Below are 26,341 nucleotides of genomic sequence, written 5' to 3'. Positions count from 1 at the left end.
GGTGTATCAGGGCCACCGCAAGCAGGCAGAGAATAAAAACAGGCTCAAGCTCCCCCAAGCTAGGAGATATGGACCCCAACAGAAGCGGCGATGGGAAGCAATTTTATTTGGCGTGAAGGGGATGGAGAGGGCAGGGAAGACAATGTCCATGTGTCTAACCAGGTGGGAGGGCTAATTATTCCAGGCACTGGCTTCATCATGAGCCTCTTACAGCTGGGTAATTTCCATGCTTTCAATTCTTGTGTATTTAATAGCGTCATTGGATAGGATTCTCACTGTTACTGTTGGGTGCTTAAGTGTGCTGTAAACTCAACTTCACAAGCCAAGTGTCACCCTCCCCTGCCCTCTTCCCACCCAGCCCTGCCCTGTCCATTTCATGTTTAGTCCAAGAGGGCCTGTTTTCTTCCCAGTCTCCTGTCTCCCTTCATCTCCTCCCTCTAACACCCTCATCCACCTTTATACTGCCTGCTCTAGGGAAACGACTGAACCCATTTGTGAAGGAAGGCAGGATAAAGCAGAACTGTTTTACAGATGCAAATTATCGTTTTGAAGGAAAGCGGGGAGCTAGCGCTCCTGTTCTACCCCGCAGCAGATCATCTTTACAATGCTGCTCCTGGTCTGAAACAGACAATTAAACAGAAAAGTCACAAACGCAGAGCTTTCTCTCAAGCACACCAGTACATTAAGGCAACGAACTAGCAGTTTTCACACACGATAACCATGGGGTTTCTACCTCCTGCTCCCTCTCCTGCCCTGTTTACAGAACAAAGCCGCCAGACGTACGTCAAAGCGCGCAGGCAATGCCAGCCCTGACCACGCAGCACCGGGCCTCCCGCTGCCACGAGCCGGGTTTACGTCCTAGGCAGTCCCTAGATTTTCAATTTCTAAAGCTTTTGGGACCAAGAAGACACCCACACGGTGGTTTTCACAAGCACCGCAACCTGGTCGTCGTCGCTGTTAAGGCTCTGCAACTACTCTAATTCTGCCGTCAGCACCACTTCTGGGCGTCTCCAATGCCCTGTTGTGTACTGCTGCCTCAACTGTTCTCAGTTCCCCCCTTCCCAGCCCACTGCCCCAGGCGGTGGGCAATGACCACAGAGAGCACGGAGAAAGCAGCTACTGTAAGCCACAGCATGGGAAACTGCCCTGCTCCGACTTTGCTGGCAGAGCCTACCCTCGCTGTTCACCCCCGTGCACCCCTTCCACCCCTTCTCTCCCACCCTCTGCTGGCAATTTTGCTGCATCTTTCATATAATCTGTTCTGCAGTCCGCTGGGCAAGTTTTCTGCCTTGTACATACATCAGTGTCACAGCTCACACTTTTAACATTTGCCCTTATATTGGGCCATAAACCATCAGTAAGAAAAATCTCAAAACTGTCTCTGTGTTCAGGAGTTATTTGTACATGTCCAGTCTAGTGTTTTTTGAGGACAGGTGGCTCAGCACTTCTTTAAAATCAAGAAAGGCTGGGCTCCTTTATGATATTTCAATACAAGCAACTAAAATCCCTAAATCAACAATTTATGCTCTGTGGGTAGGAGAGACCAACTAATCCCAGGACATCATGCAATCCTTCCTTCCATCAAACTTTTCTAAAACTGCCATTTGGGAAAGAAAAGAGGACGCTGAGTGGGATACATCTGCAGCTGCTACAGGAACACAGCCAGCACGGTCCGAACGTAACTTCCAGCTTAAATGGGACTCTGAGAACGCCTGCGGTGAGATGCTAACTTGTAAGAGTCACTTTTAAGAGTCCACGGGAGCCCCTTCATTTTGTGTACAGGAGTGAAAAAGTTGTTCCAGATCCAGCAGACAGCATATCAATCCACCAAGAAAGCTGGGAGCCACTATCAGTAAATCAAAGTGTGCCTTTCCGTTAATACTCTCTCATATGTTCTCATTTTATACATCCCTTCACCCAGCCAGAAAGTAGCCCTGGAGTATTTAGCTCCATTCAGGGATAGCACTGCCATGTATCAAAGTGTCAGGAGACCCACCAGAGATGAAATCTGTCCTACTGCTCTCAAACTACAAAAAGTCAATTTTGTCAATGCCAGTGGTTACAGACAAACCGGCTCTGCTGCTGGCGTTGCCCTCTGCAGGGTGCTGGCTCCTGGCTGAGGGGCAACCAGCCCCACCAGACGTACCTTTGATCAGCCATCTCGGCCACCACCGCCGCTGGCACCCAAGCGTCGCCATGCTGGGGAGCCACGAGCATCATACTTGCCGCGCTCTCCCATCACTGGAAATTCAGTGTTTCTAGAGCAAGGCAGCTTCCTGTGCAGGAAAATATCAGCACTCTTTTGCATGACCTCTAAAAACGGGGGCTCATTTCATCTTCCCAAACAGCTGTGGAGAGCAGCAGCTGGTGGGTAGCAGCAGGGAACAGCCTCACACAGAGATGCTTTAAGTCAATGGAAAAAAGCAGGTGCCTCAAGGCCAGATTTTCAAAGGTATTCACAGAGAGCCAACCACTGGGATTCCCGAAACTGCTCCATGAAGCAAACTCCTCCTGCCCAACTTCAGTGCCTCTATGCAGCACGTTCTCATGATTCGGAGTCTAGAGGTCAGGGGCAGAACCCTAAAAATTGGGGCAAAACTCCCAGGATTTCACTCCATCCAGTGCAGAAGCAAAAATGCTGAGAGGCTGCCAGGAAGCAGCATTTGGAAACTCAAAGGTAAGATGGAGCCGGAGAGAAACTGCAGGCTTACCCTCCCCAACGGGTGGAAACAGCTGTGAAAGGACCGGGGGAAAAGGCTGCCATCAGCAAGGAGACCGGGGCTACACTGGCGGACTGGGCATTAGAAAAGCTGCATAGCACTTACTGTGCCTCAGCCTTCCATTTGTGCAAACCGGGGTGAGAATTTTCCCTATTTCACAAGAATATGTTTATTTGTACTGACAATACTCGGGAACTGTGCACACGGAAAACATAAATAAAAACTTCTCGAAAATCATCTTATTCCTGTGAAGATGATACGTCACAGCAGTATGGGGGAGAAAGTAGGGAGCTCTCAGAGGACAGCAATTACAGTCAAACCGGAGCATTATTTCCCACGCTGAGGACCAGAAGCCCAGTTCTCAGGGGACACAGAGGCAACCCCGCATCTGCCTCACCTCTTTTGACTCTGAGCTCTCCAAGCAGAGCTCCAAAGGGAGCCTCACTGCGTGCTCGTGACACCTATGGGTGCGGAAGGGCCCCGCTGGGGCGCCGTACACCAACGCCAGCGGGAGCACCGGTACTGCGGCACGAAAGCACGAACCACCGCACGTGCAGGACGCAGCAGAGAGTCAGCGTTCACACCAAAGCTGGAAATTAACTACTTTTTCCCCTCAATTAAATCTGAGGATCTGGCATCGCAGGAATACTGTTGGCGTGCAAGCTTTTCATCTTCCATACACCTCCGCCGACTGCACCAAGTACTCACGCAGAAAAAAACAGAGCAACGCTTGTATTTGAACTACAGTATGCAGAGCGAAAGCTGAACTGCCCAACACTGGGGGAATTCCCCCCTCACGCCTGTGTCACCGTTTCACAGAACGTGTGCAGCGCCCAACGTACTACTGGTCACATGAAACAGATTAAAATAAGGAGAGGAATCAAGCTTATTTTATTTGAATAGCTAAACATAATAAAAATTATCAGGTACCCATATTAATCCAAACATTCAGATAATGAGAGGAAATTCTCACTCCTCTCAAACAACTCCAGGACAGGAGTTAAACCGTAGGTCAAAATGACACTTGATACACTGGCCTGAGAACAATACTTCTCATTCAAATCCACAAGCCAGCCACTTGCACTAGTCATCCCCAGCAATTAATCCCCCAAGAAACACGTTTGATTAAATCTTTTCAAGCAAATCCTTTGCTTTGCTTTTGTTAGTTCACTTCTTGTCAACATCTATTAAAATATGCCTTTAATTCTCCCACAATCTTAAAAAACACCGATTCCACTGTCTTCAACTTTAATCAACTGTATGGCCGGCATTTTTCATTTCATAATAATGTGCTGTTTGGAATTCAAGAGGCAGGCTCAACATCAATCATTCGGCAAGAATTTTTCCACTGCAATAAATATGCAAATGAGGAAAGCCAGTCAGTCGTATTTCAGGCCCGACTTGCTAGTGTTTTAAAAAAGACACAAATTTATTAATTGCCGTTGGCCAGCGGAATCCTATTACTTTGGGCATTGATTACAAAGCTGTGTGAGTGATTATTGTGCAACTCGCAGGCTATCCAGGCATGAGGAAAAATTATTAAAGCAAGGCAGAGATTATCAACTCAGAATAACAATAAGCCTTAACATTTTAGGCCTCTAACTTCTTCAACAAAGAATTACGCCAGAGCTCCACTGTATCATAATTCTGAAGTCTGTCAGTATTACTTTTGGAGCTTGTTCTATATTCCCAACAGCAGAACAATGTTCCTAGCCAGGGAAAGGCGGGGGGACTTCCTCAAGGTATCACATACTTCAACATGGAGCTTTTGGACAACAGCTTTTCTATTATTCCCACTGTGTAACTAACTATAGGATGAAAAAAAAGGGGGGGGGGGCATGCAGGACTTTCCCTGTCAGGCAGCGATCCTCACATTTGCACCCCCACGTCTTAGTGCCCCAGAACTAAAACAGTACTAAAATAAAAAGCTACGGGTGAGCTTAAAAAACAGAAGCTAGAAGAGCCAGTCGTGACTAAATTATAGGCTAGTTACAAGCCCTTTGGCAGCAGAGGCTGACCTGATTTTTTCCAAAGGTGCTGTAGTTATGTTTTCGTTTCTAATGGACTTGAGCTGGATCCCAGCGCAAAGCACTTGTAAATCTGTCTAGTTATTTTAGGAAATCATGTGAGTAATGTTTCCTTCATGCTTCCCAAAACATTGAGTTTCTGGAATTTTATCAAATGATGGTAGGAAAAAGACCTACTTTTCGGCTGATTGCAAGGAAAAGGTCTGAGCCATACCAAAGGCCCAATTTGCTGGTTCCATTGGAATGCAAATGATGCAAAAGCCTGGTGCACAGGGGCAAGTTTTATTCCTTGAGCACAAAGGAGCCAATGCTGCAAACCTCTTTCACATAAGCAATTCAACTGACTTCCACAGAGTTACCAAACGGACTCAAATTAGCCCTTTCATTCTAATATTACTGCTTTTGACAGTAAGGACAACACGATCAGACAGAGATGAGTTTGCTAAAAGTAAAGAAAACAAATAGACGGAACAACAGAAAAAAAGGCTTGGTATTCAAGGATTTTATTAGTGGGAAGTCAGGGAGAGGGAAAGCAGAGCAGGGAGAGAAAGAGAAACACTTCCATGAAGTTCATGCTCTACTGATTTGCCTCAGCCATCATCTTTTGAATCAGCCCAAACCAGGGAGTGGATGGGGCTTGTAAAAACGAGATTTTATAAAAACTGATGTTTTACATTACTCTAAGTGTAAAGAAGCTGACACCATGTGTTCCAACCTCTGCCAGGCAGGAATCCTCAAGTACATATGCAAGAATGAGAAAGGAAAAAGAAATGTGAAATTTCATAGTTATCTTGATATTAAGGCCAGAAGGGAATATTAGCCCATCCAGACTGACCTCCCCATACAATACGAGGACATTAATTACATTTATCATGACACGCAGTGAGTTTCCATCTCAAGGTAACCAATTGCCAATTAATTCGAGTTAGCTGACATTTGCACATGCTTGTCTGGATGCTTTGCAAGCCTTTGTTTCCCTGCATCTTGTTTGCAGAGCATACAGACTAACATGCACAGGTATTTAGCTAACCTTGTTTTAATTAGCTATTAATTTACTTTGGAAACTCAAGTGTAGGCAAATCTATTTGATGTGCCCAAAGTCTGGTGTAATCCCGTGATCTGGGGTTCAGATATATCAGGTCAACAGCTATAGTACTATTTTTCTTGAACTACTACTTCTTGAACTAGAATTTACGACAGCTTTAAAATAAACTTCAATAGTGTCCAACACATGCGGCTATGAAGATAACCTATAAAACAGGTGCATGTCAATTTTAACACATCTGTGCAAGAAAGAGACAAAAATTCTGCTCAAGAAGATTAAATACCACAGGCCAACAGCCTTGACAGTCAGTGTAGAAGGGCAAGTTTCTTTCTCGGGAAGAAAACAAACAAACAGCCTCAAACTTCATGTTAAATAAATATTCTGTGCTTCTCCAGTACCTCCCACATGGGATTTCTGAACACTTCACTGACAGTAATGGTAGGCCAAAAAATATCTGCCAGACTTCCCCCACGGCCCAATCCTGCAATGGGATTAACATGCGCAAAACCTTCCACCCCCAATTATCCAACTAAACATGCACACATACAGCATCAGAGCTCTAACGCTGAAATCTCTACCTTTGCCTGAAGTTTCTCACTCCATATCTCCTCCTTCTTGCTCGTTGGCATGCACACAGAACAGCTGTCCGTGAGCATGGGACTGCAGCATACTTACTGGTTGTGGGATCATTACAATAACATTTACAGAAAATGGTCTGATCCAGTCATTCCGTCCTTTTTTTTTTTTTTTTTTCCCCAAAAGTCTGCTCCGATGTCAATGGGCTTTGGCTCAGGCCCACAGAGTTGAACAGAATCTTCATTAGATCAGAGAGCAAAGGTGAAATTTGGGGACACCCGCATCCACATCCATTTAAATCGATTTCAACACGGCATGACTTGACAAGCACAAAGTTTTTGTATTCATAAAGTGTCTAGACTAATACAATTCAATTAAAAAGAACTACCGGTTTTAGATCTGATCACAGTAATTTACACTCAAGCTTGAAACCCACTTCTGCTGTCACACGTTTGTGCAGGGCTCCCAATAAAATCTTCAGAGCAAGAATATATTCAAGTCTACGATTTTGCCTAGCACCAGTTAACCCTGTAACTGCTCCATGCCTCTGGAAACTGCGTAATCCGTCCGTGCCTCAGTTCCCCCCACCTACAGTAACACCAGCCCGTCTCTATATTAAAGCACTATGTTCTCTAGATGCACATACGGATACACTTCAGTTTTAAAAGTGACCCATGAATAGAGATGATAACAGAATTATGACTGGAATTATTGGCAGCTGATTCCCGTAGGCTTCTCTGAAAAATTCTGAGCCTGTATCAATAAAACACTTTTCATATGACACCTTTAACTAAGTAGATGTGTAAAACGAGAACCAAACGCAGCCAAGGAGCGAGGCAGAGGGTGAGCCCATTAGACAGAGCGTGCTGCACAACCGGAAGGGAGAAAGCTTTCCCAGGGACAAATCATCTCACGGGAAGCGGAAGAGGTTCTCCAGTACCTAAAGCAGACCTGATCTTAATCAAAGAGAGTCACTACTTAACCAGCTTCTTGGGACACAGTTACCTGGGTATTACATGGAATAATATGTATGTTTTAAAGGTCAGGAATCAAAATAACAGAACGCAGCAAAAATCCTTACTAAAAAGGTACCAAGAAAATAAAAACACACACTAAGCAGACAATAAACAGAATCTTTCCCTCTGTTTCGAATCTCCTTTCAGTAGGATATTACAGAACCTAACCCAGAAGAAAATTAAGGCATTCAGTGTGAAACAGTCATACAGAAAGGTTCAGCATGCAAGAACGTAAAACCAGAAAGCGCTTGGTATCTTTGGAGGTCTCCTGCTGGAAATGAACGTCAGTGGGATTCTTTATCACATCCTGAAGAGGCCCTGTCCCCAAGCGTGCTCTGTCGAGTCACAAGCCACCAGTACTTGCCACAGGAGCAGCTAACCAACCTGGAGCACCAAGAGTTCAAACTCAGGCAATTATTATAGAGGTGCTTGTGGCTCCAGAGGGAAGGACAGTCCTTTACCAGCACGCCCACTACAAACGCAGCTTATTTCCACCCCAGAAACAGAGCCTCTTCTGTCGCAGTCCAAGCGTTTGGCCTGCACCACGCTTTCTTCTTTAGGAAGAAAAGTCAACATCTCCTTCGTTTCACAGGCAGCACCAGACACTCAGCCTTGGGCACTTCCAGGCAAGTCCTGCAAAGTTTTCCAAGTGCATTTTTTAACTTTACTTTTCAATAAAATGTAATTAAATAGCAACCGTTGGCTAGCTGCACCTGAGACTTGTAACACCTTAAGGGAATAAATAATCAATGTGCAATATAGGTTATCCAGCAACTGACTCTGAGTTGAAGAAACTGGCTACAGTAAGATTATGAATAGCAAGTAGCTTCCTGCAAACTGTATACTCATTTCCCTTGTTTCCTCTTCCCACTTCCTCCCTTTGATCAAAGTTTCGCCACAGCACCCCATGCAAAACACATTTGGAGGATGTAAAAGGTGCGCCGTGCCTTGATACTCTGCAGTCCAAAATCAGCACGCACAACAAACAGCAGGGCTAAGAACCAGTCTCCAGGCATCAACTGCCATTTCCCATTAAGAAGTTTAATTGCATCACTAGATGCAATGACTAGCGGTCATGAAAAAATATATTATCCATAATGCTGCACAGGCAGCAAGGAGGACTATTTGTAGGATGCAAAGAAGTACCTATCTCCACCACTAGATTTAACCTAGCCCTAAGAGGCAAAATGCACCATTCTACTGTCCCCTGGCACCTGGTGCAGGGCGTTCACAGAGCAAACAAGGTCGCGCTTTACAGCACTGCTTACCAGTCAGTCCTGCCAACGGCAACACTCTTCAACTCTCCGTCTCCAATATTCACACAAAGAGACGAGCTTATAAATCCAATGCAACAACTCTTCTGGAGAGATTTTAAAGGGATACCACAGAAATGCAAAAAGCCTGGGGAAACAAGTTTTCTTCTGGATAACGGATCTTCCTTGAATACAACGAATACAGGAATTGCTTCCTGCGCATGGAGGCAATGCCCTTTAACTCGCTGCCATAGAGCAGTGCCATGGATGAATACTCTAGAGTAACATTGCAGTGACCAGGAAAAAAAGATATAGTTGACTTTAGAGGATACAAAATTCAAGCTTGAGAATAACTGTAAGATGGGAAAAGATGTAGAAAATTCTGCAGAACTTAAAATGCAGTATACAATTTTGCGTCTATTAGCAGTAGACAAGGCCCCGTGCTGAAAAGTTCAGGCCACCGCCAGGCAGAGCTTACTGGTGTGGCTCCATTAATATGTTAATAACCCCAGCAGGTTGGGGGATAATGGCTTTGCAAGCACAAGGAGCATCTCATTTGATTTGCAGTTGATTCACTTTATTCAGGTTGATTTTCTTATTGATCACAAACCTTTGCATAACTTCTCCATAGCTCTACCAAGTGTAAATAATGGTTAACATCTGCTGTTGCCACTTTTGTTCCTTCAGTGAGCAAATCCATTCTTACAGTGCTGATCACCTGCACAGTGAGAAACACCAGAGAGCACAAAGAACACAGAAGCATGAAGAGCGGAGAATACTGGACCCTACACGTCTTCCTCTCACCGAGATTTGTTATTTTCTACATTTCTCCAGAACAACTTATCTTGAGCTTATGTGGAAGAGCAGAAACACAGGATTCTAGTATCTTCTCTTAATCCACTGACAGAGTCAAAGCACAGAAGCAAAAATTCAACTGGTAGTTTACATTTTTATGGACTATCGAAGTCTTAGAAAGTGGATGTGAAAACATACAAACACTTGCTCTTAACATATACAAGCACTTGCTCTTTTGAACTCTTGCAACTTCCATCAGCATTTTGCCTTCTACATGAGCCTCACGTGGGTTTCTATAAGCTTTCAACTCCTCATCTCTCCAACTAAAAACTGAAAATAACACTTTATACTATTTAAAAGCTGCAATTCCCAGCTCTTTTTGTGAAGCATAAGGTATCAGTGTCCAACTACTAGCCACTGGCACATTCCCAGATGAATCTTTTTAACCAAAGTCGTAAGGGGAAAGTAAAATAGCAAGAACAGAGCTACAAGACAATTTAGGAACCCCAGCTACCAGGGCATATACAACAGCTTCTAGCCTTTGTTGGTCGAGAGAGATCATTCCTTAAAGCTCTGCTGTTCCCTCCCCCCAATCAGCTCTGTGTGTGCAGTTGGTTTTGGCTTTTTTTTTGGTCACTGAATCTGTTTAATTCCTGACACTGGATGCTGGCTTTGCTAATGTTGCTTCCACCTCTTCTTTGGCTCTTTCTTGCCCTTGAGGTAATTTTTTGTGGAATTTCCATGAGATCTACCTCCAACCTTCCTCCTCCCAAAAACATACATAGAAATATGAATGGCAGCACGCAATCTGTGCAGAGACACAGCACAGAAACTTGCACCTTGCACTCCTTTTCTATGTAAATAATGCAAGGATCCTGCGGGAACATGCCAGGGATTGGAATTTTTAATTAATGGGTCTCTTTAATGTGCAAATCAGGAGCAGATTGCAAATTCTGACTTGCATTGATTATGAAAAACATTAATTGAACGTGCAAGACCCCAAACAGAGGCAACATCTCAAGCCCTGCACTAGACTAGAAGATACGGTGCATGAGAATACAAATGTATCTTGGAGAAACAGACCACTCCAGGCAACAGCACCTTAGAATTGTAAGCTGTGGGAGTTCATGTGTACAGTGCACTAAACATTAAGCATTTGCACTGCATTCAGTGCGCGGCCACTGTAATTTCAGTATTAAAAGACCACTCAGACTTTCTCCACGGATGCAAAACAGGAATAAACATGAGCTCCACGACCACGGTTTGGTCACCAATTTGTATGTAAAAAGGAGGACAGAAAAAAAAATCTGGAATATAATTAAAGATTAAAATAAAAAAGAAAGAAAGAAGGAAAGAAAGAAAAAAAAAAAGTAAGACAGTGCAAACAAAGCAATGCTGTCTCTTTAAACAGAAATTCATCCTATATAAATTATGGCCATAAACTTTTCCTGCAGTGCAGCCTAATTAATTCTTGTTCTATACACAAAGGGAAATGCTGGGTGACAAATGGGTGTGAAGCCTGAAAGCTGCCAGGTCTGCAAAACATTTTCTACTTCAATTTATAAGCAATTTTGCAGTAAATCATCCACCAGAACCTGAGATCTCAGGAATCCAAGACTGTCCAATGCACGGTTTTTTTTATTATTTTTTCATACAAGATTACAAAAATAATAAATTAAACACTTGAGTTTTTGTAACCTCCAATCTCAAAATCTGGGAAACAAGCACGACCTTACCATTTTTGCTCCGATTTGGCTTTAAAACTGCAACTGCACTGCACAGTGCTGTCAACTCTTTAACACCATTACACTCGATCCCTTTGGGAACGTCCCTACCACCACCAGCTGCACGAACAGAAAGTTGTCACATGTGGGAGCTACCAACAAGGCAAACACAGGAAGGTTTGTTTTCCATTTCAAAACATTCATCCTCCCTGTGAACGCATAGTACAAGGTTCTTTAGCAATGGAAGCATTTAGGATAAACAACTGATAACGTTCTGGGGCAACTTTCAGAGATGCTCAAGACTTGTCCAGGGTTCAAAGGGACCTGGGCACTGAGAGCCTTCTGCGCCCACCTGCCTTCAACCGGCCACCATTTAAACTGAGAGTATGGATCTGGGGACCAATTGCTCCACGCAAATTTATATATCAAATCATTTCCTCCTATTCATTGAAGTCCATGAAAACATGCCCAATTTAAGCAAAGCAGCAACGTTCATTTATTTTGCCAATTTGGAAAGAAGTGCTGAGGCTTCCCTAGAAGGAGAGTATCATTCAGTCCAAAACAGCGTCAATGTCACGATCATCCCAAATCCTGTCCGAGACTGAAGCACATTCTGCACCATGGAACAGTCTCAATATTCAGTATCTACAAAGTCTTGTCTTCAACTCACGGTGAACCGGTTCATCTTTAAACCTTTCTGTGTATAAGTTTTCCTGGCTGGGGAGCGAGATCTTGCCCTAAAGCTGGTAACCCAACAGGGATGGCAATTCAGGAACAGAGAACTGGGGACCCAGCCCATCTGAGCATCATTTACAATCTAATGAAAGGCTTATTTTTAAAGAAGCCGCTAAACCACTCAATCAGCTAAAAATTAGGACTGTTAGTGGAAGCTGATTTATAAAAAGTGAGGTGGCCCTCATAAATCAAATTTGACTCAAGGTTCATCAAGTCAAAAAAAAGCTTTAAATATATTATGACTTATATTTTTAGAAAGGACTTAAGTTTCGCCTACTGAACTGATAGGTCACACTCATGTTATCCAGACAGCAGCTCCTTGAGTGAAGATGTAATACAGCTCAGACTGCCCATGTGGTAAAGTTCCAGCTCTGTTGATTAGTCATGCATCCCTCTCACAACGCCCAACGCAGCAAAGTGAGAGAGAAACGGGTGTCACATAACACCAAGTAAGTATATTTGTAGTCTTTCATGAAACTTTCCTGTATGGTAAGTTTATTCCTCATTTCATGCTCGGTACATTGTAACTTCTGGTAAGAGCATCTTTGCAAAGCAATGAAAGGTATCTGCACTGGACAATAGCACAGCTCAAAAAATGAGTATTTATCATAACCTACTTTATTGTACAATTACAGACTGCGCTAGGAAAAAAATAAATTTAAATTTGGTCCCATAGAGAACACTAGAAAACAAATGAGTAGTACCAGAATGTTCCTAAATTCATTACTGTTAAGAATAACGCGTACAAGATCATAAATTCATACCGCATTACCTGTATGAACTGAGTTCCGGCCCTACATAGATGCAATTACCTCCGCTCAGACACATCCCCATCAAAATGTCCTTCCTGTCTGTCAGCTAAGCTTTTCCTCTGCAAACTTCATGCAGATCTCTCCAGCTGCATCTCTTTGCTGTCTTCACACATTAAATACATGAACACATGTCATCAGGAACATCAGTGTATAACACTGCAACTTTTCCTGCCCAGATTATGAAAAGAGAATGAGCAGGGAATCACGGAGCAGTTATTAACCATGGATTTTCCCTTTAACATTCTGGACAACTGAAAGATTAACCTCCCTGCTGTACTGTGTACTGTACTATACTCCATGTTCTTGGATGTATTTTGCTTATGGGAAATATCAAAATGTCAACCATTGTTTCTGTTAAAGGTCTTTAATGATATTGCATTTTAGACCTGTAATGAAACATGGTGCTTGGTGCAGTTCGTAATGCATCTCATTAAGTACATTAATAACATGCATTTCACTGAAAGGTCAGCTTAGTATTGCTGGGAGTTTGCCTTTTTTCCCCTTAATCACTTTGTTTAAAGCAGCAGAGCTAACTTTAAAATATAAAGTATCTCACCTGCTGTAACTCCAGATAAGCTGATTCGCTTCTGTGTTCAGACCAGGTGTAAGCCATAAGATGAGAGTCAAAAGTTGGTGTAGTGGCAAGATTCAGGGTTGGGTTTAACTATGGCAAGAGTTCCTAGTCCAGTTTAAGCTGACTTGTGCCAGCCCAGGCCAATATCTCACAAAGTGGATCTATTACTACATACAAACTGGAATACCGTGCGGTTGAATGGACATACAATCAGCATCAAACCAGACAGTTCAGATCACATTTCTGCTGTTTAGCATGCAAGGTTGTAGACACTACTATAGTGAGTGTTTCCTACCAACTGGATTAATAGGAGAGGGTTTCTCAGAATCCTGCAGGATATCATGGGGTGTTTTCTTACAGAGCTGAAATATTCTGGAAAGTAACCAAGTATTTCAAGAATGAGAAAAAAGAAACGTGTGTGAAAGGGAACACCAACTTGGCAATTTTTAAAATGCCGCTGGGCTTATCTTAATTATTCAAAAATCACTGAAAGAATACCCTGCAAAGTACACTAATTTCTGATTAGTGGGCAGAAAAGAATAAACTGTGTAAAAACATCATCATCTGTATGATTTTTGCCAGAAAATAATAAAGACGTGACGGGGAAAAAAAAAAAAAAAAAAGACGCCAACCAATACTTGCAGTAATTTACATTAATTCCTAAAGATGACAAATCAGACATTTGATCTCCCTATGCTTTTACCTGAACACCAATACAAAAGATGTCCAATTTCAGAAATTAAATAGATCCATAACCCACTGAAGTTGAGAACTTCGTACTTACGAGCCGTTGTGTGCACGTTATATTTGCCATATTGGAGAATCTACTACAAGTCTCATCAGGTCAATATCACTAATAGTGTTCCGAAAAAATAAACAGATGAAAGGGTTCCTAGCTGAAAGGATATTTGCTCTTGATTTGATTGCACAGGCCCTCTCCTTTGTGTGGCATTACTTCTGGTTAGGGCAAATCTTTGCATTCACAGACCCAGCACAAAGCTGGTACCATGCAGCACGGCGCGTCTCTGGACAAAGAAGCATCCCAGTTCTGCACTAAACAGCAATAACCAAACCAATCATTGCTAAGATCCAACACGAAACTTGCATTTAAGCCTCACATATACCAAAAGTAGCAGCAGGACCCAAGCTGAGACTCACTAGCACAGCACAAGTGACAAGACTGGTCACCAATCCAGATCAACTAATCGTATCTATGCGGTGACAGGAGACATTGCCTTCGTCTGGGGTAGAAAACTCTTTTTGTTTTATGTTTGCAAAGGACCTAATTGACGATTAAAGTAATGTAAACCAACAACTAATACTGACACTATAGATGCACACAGCTCAAAGCCCTCACTTTCCCAGTAAGGCTTCCCTACATAGCCAGAACATATTGACTACGGCAAAGTCTACCCAAAACAGAAAGATTAGAGAATTGTTACCGTTCTTGACAGCATTGTCAAATTCTTGTCCACCTTCCTTTTTAAAGACTGGGAAAGTATCTGGCTGTGGAAGCCGGTTGGCTGTGAGGAGAACCTTCTGCATCTTGATTCTCCCTTCCAATAGTTGATCCCACAGTGCTTCATAAGAGAAAGGAAATAAAAGAATTATTTCATAAGCCAAAGCAGATGTTCCTTCACCATCCTCTGATGCTGCCTGCACTTCTGTGAATCACAAAAATCACCTCTTTGCTTCACTGTTCAAAGGGACATCCTGCAAATGGAGGTTTGTAGTCTAATAGGACAGACAGAAACTACATTCAGCATTACATTCTGGGAGGAAACAGAAGCAGCATCAGCAACACTGCACAGCACTAACAGTGTAGGAAGTCCCTGTTCCCACCAATACTACAAATATAGTCAGTAGTGGGTCAGTTAAGCCAGTGAATAAATACGCTTCGTAATAGCTAAACTTTGCATCAGCAGTGACACCAGTTTGCAAAGTACACCTGGCAGAACATTTGCAAATGATTAGGGCTGCTGTAGCATGCATGTGCAGTGTGTTAACAGCATGTTGTCACGCTGAAGTGGTTCCTAACATGGCCAGTTTCTCTAGCGTCAGCAGGGTGAAAGTGCTGTCAAAACATAAAGCAAACATGTACAAACCTAACTGGTTCTTCACAGCTTTTCCTTTTTCGACTTCTTCAACCACTTGTCCTTTTGAAAATGTCATCATCCCTCCATCATCCTCGCTCTCTTTAGTGTCTTTCATATTGCCATGGTTTTCATTCTGATATTCCTCCTCATCACTTGCTTCTTCCACGCTGGCTTCGTCTTCATCTTCCCCTTCGCTGCTTCCTACGTCATCCATCCCCTCTGTAAATTTCTCAAAGTCTGTGATGTTCTGGGAATTGAACTTTGGTGCCTTGAGCTTGACAGATAGATCTGTTTCTTTCTCTTCGTCCTCTTCCAAGTCATCCTCCTGGTCACTGCCAGCACTGCTGGGCTTCTCTTCCGCTTTACTGTCTAAGCTGTCCTTGTCTTCCAAATCTTCACTGCCACTGGACCATTCATCTAATGCTTCTTCAGCTAATAATTAAAAGAGAACCAAGTTATTTCATTACCAGCAGCAACTGCCACTCTGCAACACGTATCATCAAATGGGTACTGGCTTAGGCTATCTGAGCTCCAAGCTCTGTGTTAAGTACAAATCTGGGCTCGATACTACTTTTTGCTTTGGCCAACTAATGGCAACACGAGGCCACATCCACAAACAGATCTCAGCTGACATTTTCTTCAAAAACTATTATAGATCCGTGGGTTACCTGACAGCCTTTCCCGTGAAATAATGACACGATAAGAAAACAAAGCGGTCAAGATTTGGTACAGATGTCTCTACAGTGAGAACTGTACATACATGCAGTCCCCAAGATATATTAGCTTAAAAACATCAGCTTTTTCTTTTCCTCCACACAGTGTTCGGTCAGTGCTCTGGCTAGCCTCACCTTACACTTAGTCACACTCTTTCTTCAATCTGTAGAAGCAGACCTCCTCTTTGAAATTCCCCCTTCCCTTAGGGGGAAGGGGAAAAAAAAAAAAAAAAAGGCCTCGATTTCAGGAAGACACTTCAAGGTGTCCAATTTAGTGCACCTATTTATTCCCTGTAATAGGGATCTAATGCTTCTCATCTCATTTCAGATGGCACTAACTCAGTCTAAGGTGCTGACACTAGATTTCAAGCAGTCTTGTGAAAAAGGGGAAAGAAATGTCATTTCTTACCAGATCCTTCTTCAGACAGAGCATCTCCCCAGAGTTCTTCTTGCAAGGCTTTGCGAGATGTGGCTTTTCCCATGTACCTTTTATCAGCTTCCAGGAGAGAGGCTGAAGCTTTTTTCCGTATATTACCAGCAGGGAAAATGTCATCTGCCGTTTCATCCTCAAATTTGTCAATCACTTTAGCAACTGTAGCTGTGGAGAAAAAAAAAGGAGGGGGTTCTAAACTGAACTGAATTTCAAACTAGAAGAACTAACTGCAGAGAGCAGCCATCCTTCTCAAAGGAAAACTCTCCTCATGCTCTGCAAATAAAAACGTGCTGCAAAGGCGAGCTCAATGGCAATACAGATTCATGTAAGACTTTGGGATTTAGGTTTTGTAGAGCAAGCACACCTCTTCTTTCCCTGGTGGAGAAAAGACAGCACACTAATTCTGTGCAGTGAGAAGAAAGGTTGCTGGGGAATCAAAGACAGAGAGAAAGACTCAAAGCTGGACTTTGTTTAGATCAGCACCAATCCTGTCCAGAAACTACTGAGTGAAGTAACACGTAAGATCCAGCAGAAGAGACAGACAGCTTCAAGGGCACTTTTCAGAAAAAAAAAATTTCCCATGACATCTCTATGGCTAGATGTGCTCTCACACCTTCCACTGCAAGGTTAATCTCTACAGGAGGAAGGGAGATGTTACATGGACTGGCCGACTCCAGAACACCTCTCTGCACTTCAGACTCCTCCACATATGTTCGGCACCACAGGGCTAACCTGCAATGTAGAGGTGAATGTTTATTATCAAACACCAAAAGAGAAGTGCTGAATTAATTTTTCTGAAGCCCTCGCATGGATCCCCGAACATCACGGGAGCCTTCCAAGAAGAGTAGTCCTCTGGGTAGAGGACTCAGCAAAGCCAGAACGCCTTCACTTCATGCTGACAAATTAAAGGAGGAAGAACTGCAACTCAGATGCACTTTGGCCTCTTGAAATATATATATAATGCACAAAAATACGTAAACGCTTTAGAATGGCTAAGCAGGGAAAATAATTTCACTATGATTATTATTCTCTTTCAGACCCTTCATCTCCAGGACACAAGAATAAAGAGGACTCATCATACCATGTTTCCTCCTTATTTCCATTCATGTGCAAGACCCCCTATATGCAAAATTACAGGGTTAGGATTGTTCAACCAATTGAGTGATCCAACTGGCTGAACAACGCTAAGTGCTCATTTAATGTGTTTGCAAATGTTAATGCCTCACACATACTGCTTACTTGTGGGGGGGGGGGGGGGGGAACATTTTAAAATCATGACAAGTCACCAGGGATGACGTCTTACTTCACCACTCAACAGACACTGAACTTCAAACTGCAGAAAGAGAAATCAGGTGGGTCCCGAAATGCCTTGGATGCAAAATCATTTTGTGGTGTTGTAAACACAAAGGTAAGTTCTGCACGTTCCTTGTTATGAGACAAAACTCACTCTAAAACAACAGGCTTCAAATATCTTAGCAAAGCAATGAGTTTCACCTGTGTGCTGCCTACAGTGGCAGCCAAGAGGAAGGCTACATGTCACAGAACGGCAAACCATTATGTATTATCATGCCTGCCGTTTTTGGGGAGGCCTTCCTCGTTAGCATAGAGCAAGTCAAAGATTTGGTAAAAACGCAGGACACGCCACTAACTTAGCTAGGAGCCACACTGCCATTCCTAACTCACATGTAGGAATAGGAGTTGTTTCTACTAGTCTTACCATTTCTAAACTTGGATGTTCCAATCAAGATGTCTCTTCCTCCCCACTGCCCCTGTATGATACGATTACAGATAAATAAGAGAGCCCCTGCTCTGAAAAGCCTCCAGTCTAGGTAAGACACAAGAAAGGTTGGAGAACGCTCAAAGTGACATAGCGAAGACCACAAGGCAGGCAAGGTCTCCAGCGTATCTCCCAACCGCCAGGGTTTGACAAAGCCACTAATCAGAGCCACCAAACCTCCTGCGCCTGTCATCCTTTTATCCAGATGAAAAACAGAAATCCGTTGCTCGCGTTCAAGGCCAGCAAGACCTGCTCTAAACGCTGTCGCTACGAGAAGAGGGCGAGAAACTCGGTGGCGGGGAGCGCCTGGGCAGGACGGGCGGGCGCAGGACGACCCGCGGCGCTCTGCGGGCCATCGCTGCGCTCCGGCTCTCTGCCCCGCTGCGCCGATGGCTGCGGCCTAGGAGAAAATCGCCGTTAGTCACGCAGCAGAAAGCGTCTGCTGAGACCGGCGAACGGGATCGCGCTCCTCAGCGGCCACGGCCGGTCCCAGGCGCCGGGGCCGCCGCCAGCGAGGCCAGGCGCGCGCCGCGGGCTCCCGGCCCAGGAGGTGCCCGGCGCCCAGGCCTGGCTCTGCCAGCGCGGGAACTGCCACGAGGACACCACCTGCGCGTCACGAGGAAAGAGGGAAACGTCGCAAAAATCACTCCACAAATCACGCCGGGGCGCTGTGGGAGGGGAAAGACCTGCCTCAGTGCCGCACGGTTTTGGCCTGTTTTCCCCAGGTAGGTGTCCGGGCGGGTGGGAGCCGCTCCCCGCGCTGGCCTAGGGCGGGCGGGCCGGAGCCGCGGCCCCCACGCGTGTCGCGGGGCCGCCCGTGGGGAGGCCCCGCTCTCCCCCCCCCCCCCCCGCTGAGGCGCCACGTGCGGCCCGGCCGGCGGCGGGCCCGGCCCCGGCTGTGCCCCCGGCCCGGCCCCCGGCCCGGCGGGTGTGAGCCCCCCCGCCGGCCTCCCCTCACCTTCCTCCGCGTCGTCCTCGGGGTCGCGGAAGCTGGGCCGCGGGTCGAGCAGCTCCTGCAGCTGCCGCGCTAAGGGCGCCGCCATCTTCTCGCGGGCGGGAAGGAGGGAGGGGCGGCGACATGGCGGGGCGGGGCGGCGGCGCTCCGGGAGGGAGCGGAGCGGCGCGGCGCGGCGGGAGGCGCCCGGCGACCGCTTCCTCCGCCCGGGGTCGGCGGCCGACGCCTGCCCGGGGCCGGGGGGGCTCTGCCGGCCGGGACCAGCCCGCCGCCGCCATCGCCGGGGCAGGCCCGGGCCCGGCCGGTCACCATCTTCTGGGCTTCGCTCGCCGCCTTCACCCGCCCCGCGGCGAACAGACCGTCCTGCCGGACATAACGGGGGTGGCATACGCCGTGCATACTTCAGTTAATTAACGCCAGCGCTTCCAGCCGGTCCGGCCACGCTTTGGGACTGCGGCACGGCCTGAATCCCGGCGCAGCCCCTTTCTTGCCGCCGCCGAGCTGGGGACGGCGGCGGCTCGAATCTCCCGCTCGGCGCTATCAGAGCACGGTGGGGCTGTACAATACAAAATATCACTGCTACCCCCCCCCCCCAAAAATCAACATTGTGCTTGATTATTTTTTTTTAAAGTGCTGCTAAATGCACAGGATTGAGTTGTTTTCTCGTCACAGGCATCAAATACGTCGCGGCCCGTGTTTAAGCGAGGTCCCTGTTGCCCCAGGCGGATTCCTGCGGCCGCTGCGCATGGCCGGGCCCTGGCGCGGGAGCTGGGCCCGTGCCGGAGATTTCGGGGAGCGCGGGGGCTCCCGGGCGGCCTTTGCAGAGCTCCGGCCTCCCCGCAGCCTCTGCAGCGCGGCGCCAGGCGGGGGAGGCCGCGAGGGCCGCTCACGGGGAGCGAGCCGTTTTCCCCCCTCTGCTTGGCGAGGCCGGGCGGCCTCCAAGGAGGCGAGACCTTCTGGCGGCGGGCTAGGACGTGGCGGAGGGCTGGAGGCTGGCGCGACGGGCGCGAGCGGGCCCGAGTCAGCGTCTCAGATCTGAAGGGCCGCGGGTCCGGACCTCGCACCAGCTTGGGAGGGTCAAGCTGGACCCCCCACACCCCCCCCGGCGCGAGCGCTCGCCGGTGTCGCCTATGGAGGCGGCAGCGTCAGGCTGCGAACTTCAGGCGGGCAACGGGCTCGAGCCCCTGCTCCGACCACGCGGGAGGCTGCGCGCTCACCCCCCCGTCCTCCTGTCCGCGCAAGGCTCTTCCCCCCTGCTTATCTGCTTTTATATGCTCTAAAAATTAATCCAGACGCGGCTGCTAATTGGCATGCAGAAACGTGCCAGCCAGGCGGCCGCGGCGGTGTCGCACGTTTGCTCCCTTACGCCGGGATCCAGTTTTATTCCCCCGAAGCAGAAGTGTTCAGTGCAGCCGGTTGTCCTACAGAGGGCAGAGGAATATCATTAATTACCATCTCCTCCAGCAGCCTCTGCAGTTTATTGCTAGCTACCAACTTCAAATGGGGGCTTTGCTGAATCCTGGGAGGTGCCGAGGTAGAGGAAGACTGGGAAAAAAAAAACATGCCACCCCCCCCATTTTCCTTCTCAAAAACCCCACTGATTCTCCCTATAAAATTATGTGACATTTTATATTATGAAGAAAATATACAATTAAATTTTTATTTTAGAAATCCCTAGTGTTTACTGAGAATGCATATTTACATTGCAAACAAACCCTTTGGGTTTTGTGCTGCCAAGTATTTTCAATCCTATTTCAACTTTTGGGGGGATAAAAAAGATGCAAATTTCTTACTGTAACTGACATGACTGAGTGCTACAACACGCTGCATTATATATTACTTTGGTTTGCCATTGCTGCAGCAACATAACATTAAGCACTGCTACCATATTTGTTACTAAGATATAATTTTATAAAACAGCACAGGCATACAGTTCTTCCCTGGCTTCACTTCTCGTTTTTTTCTTTAAGGTTAGCAGGCATTTTTGTTTCCAGAATAAAAGATGCCATTGTAAAGGAAGGGAGGAGCCTGGAAAATAAGTCTGCAGAAAATTAAGTAGCAGAAACAAGCGCTTACCTGAACAGTTACTTGGAAGTACTTGGCCAACCAGAGAACCATTGCCCCATGCATAACTGCATTTTCAAACCTCTGCGCTTTACAGAGTGGAAAAGGGATGTTTTCTACCCTAACCTAACAAATAATAAATAGTCCCATCAATAAAGTGAGAGAGGCTTTTAGAGATGGTTATATAGAGTGTACCCAACGCAATTTATAAAAAATACACAGCGAGTTGCACGAGTATTTTTCAGTAAAAAATCAGCTTCTTGACGTCAACAGAAATTTTGTCACTCACTTCAGTGAGATCAGGATCTCACCCATTGAGATTAATGGGACTATTGTTCAGTATAAATCTCGAATCCAGCAATGCATTAAAATTCTTGTACAACTGTAAACATGAGGGGTCCTGTCAAAGCTTATGGACCTGTTTTTCTACCCTGCATCAGTCATTTACATCAGTGCAAAACAAATGTGAACAGATAAAAATCGCTATACAATCAGAACCGCGTATGCACAGCATGTACGTGCCCTTGCCCTTCCCGCGACAGGGAGCGCCTGGGGTACAACCAGGGAGTCACCCGCGCGGCCTGTCTGCACCCCAAAAATGACTCAGGCAAGAGCTACATAAGGGCTATGTCGGTCAGCAGACCAAAGCGTGCAGGAGCCGCTCGTCGAAGATTTTTGTTAAAGGGACTGAGTCAATAAAACAACATCAGACAGAAAATCCACAGTATTAAAGTCATGGATTGTTAAAATATTTTACCAACACAGTCTCCCTCTTTACTGATTATCCTTTCTCTCTTGCCTTTTACTTTGCAGGATAATTAAATCGGACTCTCAGACTTGGTTTTAATTTCTGGTTCATATGCCCTCAAACCATGCTGCTGTGCTTTGGACTCATAGTCGTGCAGGGGAGTATTTGTATGAAAATTATATCAATACAGTTTAATTTAATTTTTAAGACAATCGTGAAAGCCTTTTATGCATCATAGTAAGTTCCATAAAACCCTCTGCCTGTTTATAAACTATAAGCACAAGTCATCAAACTAACTGACATAATTTCTTTGGCATTTTTCTTCTTAATTTTACTTTTTATTTACATGCTTATTTGGCAAAATGGAACTAACAACCTAAACACATAACAGATAAACAAGTGAGTTTTGAATAGTCTGTACTATAAAAAAAAAAAATCTTTTAATTGCTCATACTTGCTTTCCTTTGCTGTTATGATGTATTTGTGGAGCTTGTCATCTTTTAGGAAACTGCCAGATTAGATGGTGGCTTTAGCAATGAGCGACCGTATCATACTTATGTGTCTGTATAATTACATATTATTAATAACAATCAATTTTTCAGAGCATTTCTTTACTTAAACATAAAAACAAAGAAATGTGTTGGAAACGTAAAGCCATTCAGACAACCACGCTGAATAATTTACTGCTCATCTGCTGAACCGTCCGCGTTCGCCAGCGCTCCGCGCTGGGCTCCTACCTTGTGCGACGGTGCGGCGGGGGCAACTTGGGCTGCGGTCTGCGCGATTCCCAGAGAGCCACGAGAATTACGTGCAGCCGAGTCGCAGCGACTGAATTTAATTGAACTGCATTATCCACAGCAGAATTTGACCCACATACGGAGGACAGCATACTCTCCAAAAAGAGCTGCAAACCACAGCTGAGCAAGTTTTATTTTTCCAACATTTTCGGCTAGCAAATGTCATTTCGCCAAGCCAACCTTTTTCATTTTAGTCTTATTATTTCATTTTACAATTTTCTTTTAATCAGCAACACAATTTGTCAGTGAAAAAAGGAGAGGAAGAGAAAGAAAATGAGAGGAAGCAGAAAAGAGAATACAGGAGAACCCTTCCACTGAAAAAATATACAGAGCAGTAAATAGAGATGTATTTACAAAAAATCTTTCTCTAGAAATATTTATTTTTCCCCCATATTTTTATTTATTTAGGTATTTCTGATTTTCCTAACCCATCACGCATTCAAAAAACACACCTTAATCGATTCCAAGACTTAATCAACTCTTAATTGTTCTTACAGATAAAAATATAATTAATATAGTTTATATGAACAGATGCAGGGCCTAAAGATGCTTTTAGCAGGCAGGAGTTTTAAAGGCCATCCAGAGACAATTTCAAGCCTAGGAGAAAACCTTTTCATAGAGAGTAAAAGTCTGTTTCTGATCGAGAGAATCCCTCAGTGCAGCGCACATATGCACACTCCCCCGCGCAACAAAAAAGAGTGAATACACCCTCTATTCTTGAGCTGCTAAACACAATTGCCCGCGGTAGTTTTTGTCATACGGTTCACTCTTTCCCATTCACCAAAGCACCTAAGCATATGTTTGATTCTGTGAAAGTCAGTGAGGATGTTTTCCAGCTTACATTTAAGCACATCTATCGGATCTGTGTTGCATTACTATTCCCATGCCATATATAGACCTTTCAACAAAATCACGGTAGACCTGTGTTGCAAATTTGGGCTCCTCAGATTAGCAGCATTAAATACTTCCTTCCAAACAATTAGAGATACTATCAGCCTCTTTCAAGATTCAGATTCTGCAGGGGGCAAGCATACATTAAAACCAATCAGGCAAAAGTCCTAATTCTTATGGTTGCCAAAAATGCTCTCCAAACATTGCACCAAAGATAACCGAAGCACAGATATTCCTGAATTTGAAGACAGCCTGTAACAGAAGGCTTAAGAGATACCAATTGTACTGCTTATCCCCAAGGAGCATTGTATAGAGGGCCACGGGATGCTCTCTAAGAAACGGCAATTGATATGCATAATAAAGACAACAGCACGCCTCTAATTCAGTGATGCCATGCACAAATGGTAAACACACTGCAGAAAAATCCCTTGTCCTGAGAGTACCCTGCCTTTTTATGATGCCAGTTACAGTAATTCCAAATACAAAGAAAATTTACTTATTTCAGCTAACTGTAAGGACACAACTACTCTTCAATTTTTGTATTAAGTTGCTGTGTTTAATGAAAGAAAAACTCTCCAGGCAACAACAAACTCAGCTTTGTAAGCATGACCCCATGGTGTATAACTAAAACCACCACAAATACTGTTCAAGAAGGAACACAGAAGCAAGACAGCAATCCCAAAAGGATTTATAATTAAAGTAGGTTGAAATCTTTTTTAAATGGTCCCATTAATTTCAGTTAGAGCTTCATGAATATTTTGATGTCGCAAGAAATCCTGAGCAGCCCGGTACAGTGGCAGATACAAATAAAAGACTTTCCAAATCCCCTCCTAATCTACCTGGCAAACGTCAGCTTCACCAACGCTGCGCCCTGGTAATTTCCTGTTTGCAGCTGCACAGCACAGTCGGAATTTAAGGATACATACCAATTGTTTCATCTTAATATATCTGAAGTTATATACTGGTCTGTACACAGGAGTAGTAACAGAAAGGCAGATTGCAATTGCTTATATTTAAAATTCTAAGAACACGCAAAGCTTAAAAAAAGCACTGTTGCTCAGGGAGAAATTCCAGACTACGGCAAAAGGGATTTTTTCCTAGGAGGACACTGCAGTATCTGCCACTTCCTAGAATGGCAAAAGTATGTAAATCACCACCGATATGTTTAAATTATATTTATTTATAGATTTGTATCATGTACCCATCACTCAGCATCTGGGTACACATACACATATTAAAATAATATACATCGTTTGTCTACAAATCGTAATTTAAGTACATTCTTACTCTTGGGATACAGATCTTTACAAATCCCCTACCATTCCCCAAGCAAAGGCTTGAGTAAATAGGTAATAGAAATGACTGAAGAAAAAAGGGAACTGCCGAGAGGAGTGTCACGCACTGACAGCATTGTGCAACACGGTACGCAATCAGCTCGTGCCAAAAGCAGAGCTGTTCGAGTGCTGGACGTTCATGGCATTTTAAAGACACCTCGAGTAGCCTGAAAAATATCCCCTTCATATCGATTAGCTTAATACGAGCGATACTTACGATATTTTCCTTGTGCCTTTTTCTTAGTAAACGTTATATGGTCTTAAACATGGGATTTGCCAAAGTCTTCAGCCTTGCACATTTAAATACTGGGCCTCCCTTGTCCGTAAGAGGAGGGCTACGCTCCGCTCGCCATGGCTAACCCCACGGACACCACGGAAACTCGGGGGAACGCAAGCGGGCCGGCGCGGGCTTTTACATCAGCGGACTGCGCTTTCTGCTGGGATACAGCAACAAGGTGAAGGTCACCGAAACCAGTAACGGTCAAGGAATAAGAGATCAAAAGAGAACAAATACTTCGAAAAACACATTTGAAAATTCATTGCACATATGTATAGTTGCATACATGTCATGTCCATGTTTCTGCATTTAAAAAATAATATGCCCATGTAAATAAAATTCACCCATGCAGCACATATTTTCTGAGGGCCTTCTCTTGCAGACCTCTATTCACCCAAGTAATGCTCCTGAAGTCAATGGAAACGCTCTTGTAAACAAGGACTTACAAGAACCCAACGTGACAATGATTTCAAAAGGAGTTTTGACTGGGCAATTGTTGCTGGATTAGGGTCTTGGGCAACCCCGAGCTCGCTCGGAAGAGCAGCGAATTCAAATCTGCAAAGTGCTGGGGCCTCCAGATCTGACCCAGGGAAACACTGACACGCACACGCAGCGCTGAGCAGGGACCTGCCCCTCTGCGGACGCCTTAAGGTGGGCAAAACTCTGTATTACAGGGTGAGTGGGATCTTTGGAGGAAAACAACAACAACATAGGCTGCCCTCGGTTTCTTTTATAAACAAGTGACCTAAACTGAACTAGATCACATCTCTACATAAATAAACATAGAATAATCTGTATAAATAACTTGTTACCAAAAAAAAAAAAAAAAGAAAAAACAAAAGAAGAAACAGATCATGGCAGACATGATTTCTACAAATAATGCCTATGTGGTGCAATTCTCATTTAAAATAATTGATCCAACAATGAAACAGCAGCATAGACCAGAAGCACAAATAGCAGTATTTATAAATAGCATTGG

The 26,341-nt window shown here is 44.7% G+C and overlaps 1 protein-coding gene and 1 long non-coding RNA gene across 3 annotated transcripts in view; one reads left to right on the top strand and one right to left on the bottom strand.

The window, feature by feature from the left end:
- AATF (apoptosis antagonizing transcription factor) overlaps positions 1-19,373 on the bottom strand; it is a 59,250-nt gene extending 39,877 nt beyond the window's left edge. For both annotated transcript variants that reach the window (XM_068909600.1, XM_068909599.1), the window contains exons 1-4: positions 19,255-19,373; positions 16,496-16,684; positions 15,383-15,805; positions 14,720-14,857 (exon numbers count right to left, since the gene is read on the bottom strand). In XM_068909600.1, the coding sequence (XP_068765701.1) occupies positions 14,720-14,857; positions 15,383-15,805; positions 16,496-16,684; positions 19,255-19,339 (835 nt within the window). In that variant the 5' untranslated portion in view covers positions 19,340-19,373. The remainder of the gene's footprint in view (positions 1-14,719; positions 14,858-15,382; positions 15,806-16,495; positions 16,685-19,254) is intronic.
- LOC138061163 (uncharacterized) lies at positions 18,926-26,325 on the top strand. Its single transcript, XR_011134800.1, has 3 exons — positions 18,926-19,021; positions 22,129-22,300; positions 23,091-26,325. It is a non-coding gene; the product is annotated as an uncharacterized lncRNA (long non-coding RNA).
- The last annotated feature ends 16 nt before the right edge of the window (positions 26,326-26,341 follow it).

Source organism: Struthio camelus, chromosome 16 (genome assembly GCF_040807025.1).
Source record: "Struthio camelus isolate bStrCam1 chromosome 16, bStrCam1.hap1, whole genome shotgun sequence".
Lineage (NCBI taxonomy): Eukaryota > Metazoa > Chordata > Aves > Struthioniformes > Struthionidae > Struthio > Struthio camelus.
Note: the sequence above shows the minus strand (reverse complement) of the source record. Positions and strands in the feature narration are given on the sequence as shown.